Source organism: Anabas testudineus, chromosome 19, assembly GCF_900324465.2.
Source record: "Anabas testudineus chromosome 19, fAnaTes1.2, whole genome shotgun sequence".
NCBI lineage: Eukaryota > Metazoa > Chordata > Actinopteri > Anabantiformes > Anabantidae > Anabas > Anabas testudineus.
In genome coordinates, this window is record NC_046628.1 from 9,302,305 (window position 1) to 9,314,632 (window position 12,328).

The 12,328-nt window shown below is 40.3% G+C and overlaps 1 protein-coding gene across 2 annotated transcripts; it reads left to right on the forward strand.

Moving 5' to 3' along the window:
- The first annotated feature begins 147 nt into the window (after positions 1-147).
- On the forward strand, positions 148-11,559 carry slc4a1b (solute carrier family 4 member 1b (Diego blood group)). 2 transcript variants are annotated; one of them, XM_026350845.1, is made up of 21 exons: positions 148-277; positions 1,663-1,747; positions 2,284-2,327; positions 2,418-2,536; positions 4,705-4,751; positions 5,498-5,678; positions 6,012-6,147; positions 6,693-6,765; positions 7,221-7,263; positions 7,368-7,552; positions 7,699-7,909; positions 8,033-8,236; positions 8,321-8,469; positions 8,611-8,805; positions 8,917-9,165; positions 9,257-9,346; positions 9,448-9,614; positions 9,724-9,965; positions 10,101-10,270; positions 10,487-10,660; positions 10,759-11,559. In XM_026350845.1, the coding sequence occupies exons 2-21, from the start codon at positions 1,721-1,723 to the stop codon at positions 10,837-10,839; spliced, it is 2,787 nt and encodes a 928-aa protein (XP_026206630.1). In that variant the 5' UTR covers positions 148-277; positions 1,663-1,720; the 3' UTR covers positions 10,840-11,559. The 2 variants fall into 2 exon arrangements, with proteins under 2 accessions (XP_026206630.1, XP_026206631.1); XM_026350846.1 differs by having other exon boundaries at positions 1,694-1,747.
- The last annotated feature ends 769 nt before the right edge of the window (positions 11,560-12,328 follow it).

The window sequence follows — 12,328 nt, forward strand, 5'->3', positions numbered from 1 at the left end:
TAGGCAGCCTCAGTCGGTTTCTCTCTTTTATTGATCACCTGACGTCTCCTGTCATCAGCCTCCTGCCCACACGGCCGCTGCTCCTCGACTCTTCAGCTTCTCGGTATATATACAGTAGAGACCTAATTTATTTAGATGACTTTTGCAAGATTGTTGCCTGGCTGCCAGCCACTCCTGCCGGCCTCCTACCTGTGTCCTCCTCCGTCTACCTGAAGCTGATGTCCCGATTGCCTGCCGGGGTTTGGAGCTGTTACTCTGATCCTGCCTGTGACTAACTGTAAGCCTGATGTTCGCCTAGTAAATTTCTTTTTCTGTTGTGTCCAGTATCTGCATTTAGGCGCATGTATATTCCACTTAACAGTTACCTGACATGTGAAAGAGTAAGAGCTCCAGTGTGCAGCCACACACATAAGGGCTTGGACACCTGTCTATCTTGTATTGTTATGACTAAGATAATAATCTGTGCAGACAGCAGTGTGTGGTGACACCACATTTCACTTGTTGAAAGCATATAAGTTATATGTGTTATGGCAAATATCTTGGCATTTGTTATGTAAAACTGCAAAGATTTGAATCCCTCATCACCACTAATTGTATCATCAGGTTTATCACATCTTCTGTGACATTTTGTGCCCCATGAGTTGTCATATCAGCACCAGGCACACAGAACCACCGGCTAGTTCTGAAGTGCTACTTACAGCATTTTTGCCTCACGTCCCAGAGTCAAATCTCCTCAGCTTGACTTTAATAGTTTTATATTGGATTTACAAATCTTGAACAAACACTTGAACTTCGCTGATGTCAGTGTCTCTATTTGTTTCTAAAAAATCAAAAATCAAAACAGTCTTGTTTTGGTTTTTAAGTTAGTTAAGTAAGTAACACAAATGAGGGCTGTAAACAAAAAATTTCAAGCATGTATTCTGGCATACAATCTTTATAGAGATTCAAATACAGTGAATCCTCCACTGTGCAGAAAGTATACTGAAGACTCACTAGAAGGTCACATGTCCTCTTTTAACCCCTCTTTCCCAGCCTCACTCTTTCTCTGTATAAGTTTGGTGACCTTAACTGTATCAACTGTCCATTTCTGTGAGTGAGCCCATCTACCTGTGGCCCCTAGCTGTGTACAGTGATTGGACAGCGAGGGATCAGATTCAATAGGATAAATCTCGGTGTGAACCAGATGTGGATGGCTGATGGCATTCCTAAACACCTGGGATAGTTTTGCTCTCCTCCTGTTTTTAGTAAAGGATGGATGGGTGCTGCTTTTAAACACCGTTCTGACACACATTTATTAAAAAAGAGGATCACACTGAGTTTTGATGAGGAATATTTGAATGTTTTTACTGTTGTGCATCAAAGTTTGAAACTGTGAAAACCTACTTTACCAATATTATTTGGAAAAACTCTCTATAAGTAAGATAAGTTAGATATTTATCTGTTAGAGCACAAATCAATCTAAACATTTTGTTAATATCAGCCTTGCCAAGTATGATTAAAGAAGTCAGTTCAACCAAGAGCATTAACATTTCTCTGTAGACAACTCTAGTAACAAGACATTTGATGGAAAAATCTCTAGCAGTGAAAAAGTTAGTAAAGGAAATAGCTATTCGGTGTGTTGACTGTTTTTAAGGATGAATGACATGCCACTATGTGTTGCAGGTATTTAACATTGCTGTTGACTTATCAACAGAAGATACAGCGGAGGGCTTGGGACTCAATGGCCTCTGACCCGGAGCCTGGGAGTGTAAGTGAAATCACGGAGAAATAAACACACACTGGTTTAAGGACACCCAAGCACAGGCAGAGATCATTCCAAGTGTGGCAAATGTTAAAGGGATATTACACATAAAGGAGTTAAAATTGTTAAATACACGTTTGTTATCCTGTTTCCATCAATTTATTGCTTTGTTTGGAGCTGTAAAACTACTCTCGCTGTCAGTTCTGTTTGCATACGTCTGGGCTACAAACTTTTTCCTCTTTGTTGAAAATAGAAAGAAGATGAGTTTACAATACCTTTTATGCTTCAAGTAGTTTATGGACACAAGCTTGTGAGTGTATTTAATGATGTTAAATGGTGCAGAAGCTCGTCTTCTTTGTACCACTCCAATACCTAGCAGAGCCTTCACGCCAGGTTAGTAGCCTACATTGAAATGTAGTGGAAGGTGCATTATGGGGCAGTTTCATTCCCAGTAAGGATCAAAAGCCAGGATAATATGAAGCATCTACAGGTCACCAGATGATGAAAAGTGTAATTAAGCCTGTGTGTGTTCAATCTAACAGAGCGACAGTGAGCAGGAGGGCTTCATTTACATCCCATCCAGAGGGTAAATCACCTCAACGCTGTGTTTTTTTACATCCCCCCTACAACTAACCAATGCTACAGTTGAAACGTTAACTTCGTGTTCGTGTTGCAGGGCTCAGTTTCAGGCAGTGGACAGATACGAGCAGCTGACCACCATGAATGGGAAGGAAAACGAGAAGTCGAGAGCCGACTTCAACCAAAGTCCCACTGTCATCCCCGATGCAGTTGAAGGTGAGCAGGCAGTCCCGCCACCATAATCCAAGCCTCTGTTGTCCTCCAAACACAGACATTATATATGATAAGATGCTGGTTTGGATAATGACACAGTGTGGCTTGTTTTCTGCCCATTCCGAGTCGCTGTATTTACTATCAATATTATGGGTGAGATCAGAACACATTGCTCTGCTGGACGCGTGTCTCACAGAGAATTAGACTGTGCGTATCCGTGTGTGTGTGTGCATGCATGCATTAGTCCCACCTATTATCAGGCAGCATGCACCCACACATACACACAGAGGCAGCCTTAAAGAGGCGGTGTTTATAAAGTCACGCTTTTTTGCCATTCTGGGGTCAGTCACTTGTCACTGCTGTTGGGTTTTGTCCACTGCATGCAGGAGGTAAGTGTCACCTTTATTTGTGCAATAATAGAAGTAATGATTGTACAAATACTCAATTATTGGAAAGATACTGCCAGTGTTTCATTGGGACGATTGTCACAGCTTAATGCAAGACGTTCTGCTTAGTTTTCCTTAAATGAGGCCTAAACATTTTGTTTATGAAGGCCAGGTTCACTCATCTTAAAACAACAATCAGAGGCCCGTATGAAGACTGACACATGTTTTATTTGCTGTAATCATTCCTGTTAATATGGGCTTTTAGAGATTCCTCCAAGAAATGTAAGTGATGAGGGAAAACTTCAACCCTCCACATTAACTTTACATCTTATGAAGTTGTAGCCTTTTAGAATGAATGTTCCTCTTTTTGTCACCATGCTTCCACTGAAACTTTTCACCGCTCATAATTTTATAATTAAAAGACTTAACAACGAATACTTGATTTGATTCTCCAAAACTGCTGAAGCCTCATTTTAGCTTAAGATTCACATATATGTTTCTTTACACATAACAGGCACTGTGATTTCTATCCCGCATCACTTCAAAACGTCTTTCAATACGGTTGAAATGGTTGACATGGTTGATATGGTTACCTGACCATGGTTACCTGTTTTTTTTTTAGACATACTTAAAAGTTGTGGACCTATCCTTTAAGGACTGAAACAACCACAACAATTCACCGTTTACTCTTACACCTACTGCATAAACATACCTTCTCTTTAAATGTCTCCTTTTCTGTCAAGAAAGAAGTATGTGAACCTTTTGGAATTTCATGGTTCTCTGTGTTATAAAAGGGTTCACATACTTTTTCCAATTGCACTGAGAGGTTTTTATGGTTGTTCTCAATGAATGCATAAAAGATCAGAATTTTTTGTGTTATTATTTTAGGCAAATCATACTTGTTGTACATTATAATTTTTTCTTGCCACTTTATATACATCAGATTAATTATGGCAAATATTCCAGTTAAATCATTTCATTAAATAAATGTTAACATTTGCATTTCAGACACTGTGTAGTGTCAAATTAATTGTAATTCTGATGTTATTTGAGACACTTGATACAAACATTTGCACATATACGCATGTGAGCATGCTGCACTTACACATACTTATTTAACAAAATGCATATTTATTCAATGTACAGAGCCGGGAAAACACAAATACACTCATACACATAAGGACTAAGCATCATTTAGTCTAATCCACCCTTCCACCCTTTTGCTCAGCTGTGTTTTGGAAATAAATCATTTTGTTTTCACAGACAACTGCAGATCTCCAGTCTAAATGGACACTCTGGATATACCTTACATAAGTCTGACTTCATCCACCAAAGACAACCTTAATCCTTGTTTCCTACACAATTAGCACACTGTATGCATTTAGTGCAAATGTCAGGGGCTTCGCTAATTCATTTAATTTAATCTATTATTAACGAAGCTTGAACAAAAAAAGTTCATTAACTCAAATTTTCTGAAATCCAAAAGCACGCTAATTGTATTGATTCAAACTTTAATACATGAATGAAAGTGGATTTAAGACTAAAATGGGACATTTATTCTCAGTTTAAATTATAATCAGTGCAGCACATTCTGCAGCTACACCGCACCATACACAGCAAGCTGCAGTTTTTTGACACCTGTCAGGGTCACTATTAGATTTTTTCCTGTCCACCACAACATAAAAACATTAACATTAAAAGGTGGTGTTAATGTCTTAGTGTTAAACAACACAGTGTTTTTTTTTTTGTTTTCTTTTGTGACCTGTCCTTTTGTGTGTGTTCCAGCTGCCTTGAACACCAATATCAACACCAGTCACAGTGCAGAGTATCAGGTAAGGGACACACACACACAAACACCGTTCGTCAACTCAGGACACACGACAAGTATTGACAGTCTAAACATGTCCATGACAAGAAATCAGTCATGTCCACAGCGGAAACTGCAGCAGCAGTGGCCCAGAACCCAGAGCCTGCTGGTTGTGGAGACAGGATAACCACTATGTTTACCTTAACCACTATGGACATCAGCTTTTCACATTATCATGAGCCATGTCTGCTTTGGTAATGACAGAAACAACACTAGCTTTCATGTGATATCTCAGGTTTCTGAACTGGAAAACGACACCAAAAATGTGTTTCCGTAATGTAGTGAGGCATGAATGTGATTTGATTCCGATCGTGCTCGGAGAAGTGGCAGTCATTTTCTCAAAAGCATGAAAAATGTTATTTTTTTCTGCTCATTTCAACTATGAGAAATGTATGAAACCAATATAGGTTAGAAACAAATAGATTATTATTATTACGCTTTAAATTTGCTTCACTTTTTATCATAAAATGCTTAATTTCTCTGTGTGTCAGTGTCAGTCACAGTGACACACAGTGACAAGTAGAAATTGGCCAGTAAAAACCACAATTGTTCACCACATGCTTAAACTGCACTTGTAGGAGGTGCAACTTTAATTTATCCACCTGCTCGGTGCAAATTTCCACTCTCAGTCTCACTGACGTATTCACGTCATGTACCTGTGTCCTATGTTTGTCATCCTGACTTTACCGTTGTGTTTCTCTGTGACTTCAGACCTTCGTGGAGCAGAGAGAGCTAATGAAGGACCAGAAGCAGGAGACCTACTGGCAGGAGACGGGACGATGGGTGGGCTATGAGGAGAGTTTGGATCCTCGGGCTGGGGTCTGGGCGTCCTCGCAAATCTCCTACCTCACCTTCAAGAGCCTCGTCCAGCTCAGACGTGCCATGAGCACAGGTCAGTGTGGACATGAACATTTTGAATATGCAACTTAATAGTAAAAAAAAAAACATTTAGTAGCCTTAATAAAGGTTATACTGTGCATCGGAAAGAGTAAATCCTGCTTTATTTCTTTCATTCTCAATGTTAGATTTGCCTAACTTCCTCTTTATTTGCTGTGATCCTATGTTTCACCCTGGCAGTGCCCGACTTTAACCTTAAGATGCAGCAGGTTCTAGCGCTCTCTCTCTCAGCTCCTCTCAAACCACAACCGCACAGGGCTCCACTTTATGGTCATCTCTAAATGACCAGTTCACACTGTTCATTGTTTTGTTATTGTGTTTTTTTAAGGTGTGACCATTTTTGACTGTGAAGAGAAGACCCTGGCAGCGATCGCCGAGAAAATGGTCAAAGAGATGGTCAACAAGAAGGAAATCAGGGCTGGAGATCAAGAAGGAGTCCTGAAATCTCTGATCCAAATCCGCAGGTATCCTCCAAGACAGTGACTCAGGCATAAATGACGTAGGCTATACGTTAAGCTGATGCTGGAATCCAAAGGTGACAGTGGGGAGGAGAGACTTCAGTGTCTAGCTCAGAGAAAGGTGAACAGGGCACATAACTATTGTGGAAATGAACCCTGTAATTATGAAACACTCTCTCTGACCAACAAACCACCCTGTCTGCTTGAGAGACCGCTGTGTGCTGTAGTTGCATTCGTAAAGAACACGTCACAATAAAATGTCCAAAAAACAATGTCCTGTGATTCTGGATGATTCAAATTGGAGCGTCCTGCATGGTAGCTACTACTCCTGTCCTGTCTCTTGCGTCCACTTGTTTCCCTTTCTCTTGCTTATCACACAGCTATCTCTCTCATGTGGTCCATTATGTAATCACCTATTCTGTTGAATGTTTGCTCAGCCAGGTGAATTCACACACTCCTCTCACCTGTACGGGGTGTCTGTCATCAAAGCCATTCAATCTGGGCACAAAACAGCCAATGACGCATTTTTCTTAATTTCTTTTTTCCTCCAGCGAATCAGATGACCCAGAGAGACAACGCCTGACTGATGGGATTGACCTCCAGAAGTTTGCAGTCAAAGAGAAGGCAAGGTCTTCCGCTGATGTGATCATCTATATGAACGTATCATGGCTGATGAGATTATCTGATGATATGTTAATGACGACGTCAGTTAAATGTGAGATCATTTAAAGAGTCATTCGGAGCAGTAGAGGAGCTGGAAGGTTCTGCTGTGGGATTTCAGTTTGACGTCCACATTCAGAGTTGCTGTTTGGATTAATTCACCATTTTCAATTTCTGGACACATTGTTTTATTTATGCGTTTGATGGATTTCATTATGCTTAAGTAAGTATTTGCACACAGCTGTAAAACGCTAAATACTACAAATTGATAGATTTAGTAGATCAACACTTGCTGTGAGGTTCAAGAAGCACAAAATATCAAAGCAAGCTCCACTTTGAAAAAAAAAGTTTTTCTGAAAAATGTAGTGATAATGATGGAGGTTTGCTCACTGAATCTGTTTATTCTGTGTTTTATTCAGAAAGATGAGTCTGACCACGTTGAGGCCTCTATGGTGCTAGTAGGTGAGACACTGTGCGCAGTTATTTGCATGCACTTTCCAATCTATCCCTCTGTGTGTGTTGGTGCAGCTTATCATGTAAAACGCTTTCATTTCTCTGTGAACCAGGAGCCTTGGACTTCCTGGAGAGGCCAACAGTTGTGTTTGTGCGTCTGAAGGAAGCTGTGGTGCTTGGCTCAGCCTTAGAAGCCCCGTTGCCTGTACGCTTTGTCTTCGTTCTGGTCGGCCCCAGCATGGCCGACATGTGCTACCATGAGACTGGCCGAGCTATGGCAGCACTAATGGCTGATAAAGTGAGTTAACTAAATGCTGTTGTAGGGCAGTCACTATAAGTAAGTTCAAAATTATGGTATAGTATGGTATGCAGAAATATACTGCATTTATTATTTATTATAAATAATATTTTCTGCCCCCCTCCGCCTATGCTCTGTGTTCCCAGGTGTTCAATCAGGCAGCTTTACAGGCAAAGACCACCCGAGAACTGATGGACGCTGTGGCCGGCTTCATGGACTGCAGTATTGTCATCCCACCTACTGAGATCCAGAATGAAGCAATGCTAAACTCCATTATCAGCTTTCAAAAGAAACTACTGCAGGACAGGTGCCAACAGTCTGATCCCAAGCTGCGCAGGGACTCCAAATCTCGAAGGGGTGAGTCGTATCGTGACAACGGCAGTATCAATCATGGTTAACTTTATAATACAGACCAGTTATTTGCTGGATTAAAATGATCATTTGTAGTATTCACATTAGATTTAAATTGCTTTCACCCAGTTTCCATTGCCTCTGGGCCACCACCTGAAGACCCCCTGGTTCGTACTGGTCGACCATTCGGTGGAATGATTCGAGACATAAAGAGACGCTACAAGCACTACAAGAGTGACATCACAGATGCTCTCAACGCCCAGGTCATTGCTGCTGTCATCTTTATCTACTTCGCTGCTCTGTCTCCTGCCATCACCTTTGGAGGACTGCTGGGTATGTGTGTATTTTTCTGTAAGATATGCTATTTCTGCCATGTGTCGACGGATCTTACATTAATGCTTCTCTGCACTAAATCAGCTGATAAGGTGGACAACATGATGGGCGTTCCAGAGCTCCTCATCTCCACCTCCGTCCTGGGGATCATCTTCTGCGTTGTTGCTGCTCAGCCCATCCTGGTCATTGGCTTCTCTGGTCCCTTGTTAGTGTTTGAAGAGGCCTTCTTTGCTGTAGGTTAACACTGAATCACATCTGTAGGGTTTTACAGTATCTGCTTAACCTATATCATCCCACTTTTGATTATCAATTGTTTTGACAGTTGTGCAGTGCATACTAAAGTTTAATTCCGATCCCCAATTTCCCTCATTTAGTTCTGCAAGTCCCAGGAGATTGAGTATATAGTTGCAAGAGTGTGGGTTGGACTGTGGCTCATCGTCATTGTGGTGATCATTGTTGCCTGCGAGGGCAGCTTCCTGGTGCGTTTCATCTCACGCTTTACTCAGGAAATCTTCTCCATCCTCATCTCCCTCATCTTCATCTACGAAACGTTTGCCAAGCTCATTAGGGTAAACCGTCTTCATCCAGTCCACACATTTCATTTCATTTCTCTTTGTTTGCTGTTTCTCAAGGCCAGTTTATAATTTCTCTGCGTCTACACTCTGTTGATTTCTCTTTAGATCTTCAGGGAACATCCGCTCATTCTGAATTATGATTATCTGAATGCATCGCTAGAAAACCCCTGGCAACCACGGGTGGAAGAAACTTTCATCCATGACAATGCTACTGGCAACACAACTGTTATTATCAACACAATTAAGCCACCTTATCCCAACACAGCCCTTCTCTCCATGTGCCTCATGTTCAGCTGTTTCTTCATTGCATTCTTCCTGCGCCAGTTCAAAAACGGGAAATTTCTTCCTGGAAAGGTGAATTAATGATATGGTTTTATGTGTTTGTTTATGAACTATTACATTTTTTAAAAAAAGTAATAATAGATTTTTTATTTGTTCTTACCAGATCAGACGTTTGATTGGTGACTTTGGTGTGCCTATTGCCATTTTCCTCATGATTGTTGTGGACTATAACATTGACGATACCTACACTCAGGTTGGTCCATGCTCATTAGCTTCCAAATCATTTTAGCTATTTAATTAAAATTCAGTTGTTATTTTATTTATTTTGTTTTGTTTGTTATGTTCTGCTACCAGAAACTAGTGGTTCCCAAAGGTCTGATGGTGTCCAACCCAGCCAAAAGAGGCTGGTTTATTAACCCTTTTGGATTACACAAGACTCTTCCTGTGTGGGTGATGTTTGCATGCTGTATCCCATCCGTGCTCGTCTTCATTCTCATCTTCCTTGAGTCTCAGATCACAACGTGAGTTGTTACAGCTCAACTGAAGAATCACTTACTCAACTCATCCTCAGAAAACACGATGTTCCTTGTTTTTACTAAATGATGATTCAATTGTTGCATCTGTCTATAGTCTGATTGTGAGCAAGCCTGAAAGGAAGATGGTCAAAGGCTCCGGGTTTCACTTTGATTTGCTGGTATTGGTTGGCATGGGAGGGCTCGCTGCACTGTTTGGTGTGCCGTGGCTCAGTGCTGCCACGGTGCGGTCTGTCACCCACGCCAATGCTCTCACTGTGATGAGCAAAGGACCAAAACCAGAGATTGAGAGGGTGATGGAGCAGAGGGTTAGTGGTATTCTGGTGGCACTATTAGTTGGTAAGTAGCTAACCGTACTAAAACTATCAATGTGAAGCTAATTATGCTTAAGAATCTCTTCAGATGGAGCACTTTGGATTTTTATCAGTCATTAAAACAGTACTATTTCTTACCTGAATATCAATTTGTGTCAAGGGCTTTCAATTCTGATGGAGCCAATCCTAAAGTTGATTCCCATGTCAGCCTTGTTTGGGATCTTTCTCTACATGGGAGTAACCTCACTAAATGGCATCCAACTGTGGGATCGTGTTCTGCTTTTGCTCATCCCTAAGAAATACCACCCCGATGAACCCTACGCTACCAGAGTAAGACCCTCATGATTACTAGATAAGTCATGCATGGTACTAACATTATCAGGGTTAAATGGTTTCACCAAAGTCAGTGAAGGAAACAAAAATGTTCATCCTTTTCATTTCATTGTTGAAATGTTTCAGTCTGGACTGAAGCGGTGACCAACAGATGGATATGGCCTTACGTGTGCAATTGTTTCTTTAACTGGTATTTGTATGTCTTGGGTACAGGTGAGCACAGGACGAATGCATTTGTTCACAGTCATCCAGGTAGTGTGCCTCGCACTCCTCTGGATAGTCAAGTCCAGTCCAGCATCTCTCGCACTTCCATTCATCATCATCCTTACCATCCCCATACGCATGTTTATGACTGGGCGTCTCTTCACCGAAATGGAAATGAAATATGTAAGGGGTCACTAATGTGACTGAGCCTGAGAAATTTTATGGACAATGAGTGTATAATATATTTACTGACCTTATGTCTTTCTGTTTGTGTGTTTCAGTTGGATGCTGACGACGCTAAAGTTACATTTGAGGAAGAACCGGGGCAGGATGTATACTGTGAATCGCAAATGCCATTGTAGATGTCTTCCATGACTGCTGCCAGCAAAATTAATTTTAAAAAAGAGATATTTATTTTTATGTGTCTCAAATTAATGTTTCACCTATATTTGAGCACAACAGTGTTTGAGTGTTCTTGTTTTTCTTTTTATCATGAAAAATGCAGACAGAAATTCTGTTTGTGTCAGCTTGGGCATTGATATGTCTCGATTGAACATTCCTAGTGTCTTTTCAACAGTCACTCACTTTTTCAACAGTCTTGCACACTAAAGCAGGAGATATTTATATAACATTTTACTTTTTTGTACAACTGGAAACACATAAAAAAATACAAATGTTTTTAAAGCATTCTGGAGTTGCACAAATACATCCTCAGTGAATCCAGCACTCCATAAACAGAAACAGAAAATACTGTAACATTAAAAGCCACAACGCAATTGCACATTGAACGTAATGTATATTGTTGCACTTAAGTTATTATACTATTAATTTCAATGATGGGGTTAAAATCCTGTTAAAAATAAGCAATTTCTAAGGCAACAATGCAAATAAAGTGAAAGTATTTTAGCAAGCATGATCAAAATTTTAACAACGTAGAGCTAAAGGACAACGCCACTGCAAGGCAGTAGTGAGAGAGAGAGAAAATGTTGAATTTGTGTGCGTTGTCAAAATGTATTATGTGTATAATGTTGCTGTCTTCTCATAAATTCTCAAGAAATATTAAAATGCTACCTCCCAAAAGACCCATCACGTGAGTTATATATGTGTGTGGTTGGCTTTAAGATGGGGATAAAGATTATTGTTTGCAGCTGTTGTTGTGGAAGAGAGGAATAAATGTAGATGACATAATTAACAAAATAGAAGAGGGGATTGATGAAGTGGAAATGTGCTTGTAATGCTCTTTACAAGAAAGAAAATAAGGCAAAATTGTAAACTAAAGTTATATGGAAGTAATTATATGAAGTATAGTAAAGTTTATTTAATAGCCTTCATTTTTAGAGAGTGTACTTTGACTCCAGACGAGGATGAAGAGAGCATATCAGATTTGTAGTAATCACTGTAGAAAAGTAATGAATGTCATCAGATATCTTACAGGACAAGGGGGGAGCTAATATGACATCAATTAAATATATATAAATAGCCTGAATCTAACTAGATTATGGAAGTATTGCACATAGGTCAGCAGCTAAATGTGTACTAGCAGAATTAGACAAATGAAGGAAAATACATGTGTTGAAATAATGAAACAAAAGGTCGACATCTACACGCAAGTCAGAGTGAAGTAGGTAGAAGGAGAAATAGGGGATCAAGCAGAAAAGAGCAAACAATAATAGGTAGACTGACAACTGGTCACACAAACCTTAATGACAGGCGGGACCAGTGGACCAATGAAGAGAGGTGCATATGGTAGAAAAGCAATAATTTGTTTTAAGGAACAACTGGAATATACACACGACTGTACCAAAATGAGGTTGAGCGGGTAAAAGCCCAATAGGAGGCAGTAAAGCAACA

Coding starts and splice junctions, on each gene's coding strand:
- slc4a1b (XM_026350845.1), top strand. CDS start 1,721: ATGGCCTCTGACCCGGAGCCTGGGAGT. Junction 6,766..7,220: donor AGTTTGCAGTCAAAGAGAAG/GCAAGGTCTTCC, acceptor TGTTTTATTCAG/AAAGATGAGTCTGACCACGT. Junction 8,806..8,916: donor CGTTTGCCAAGCTCATTAGG/GTAAACCGTCTT, acceptor ATTTCTCTTTAG/ATCTTCAGGGAACATCCGCT.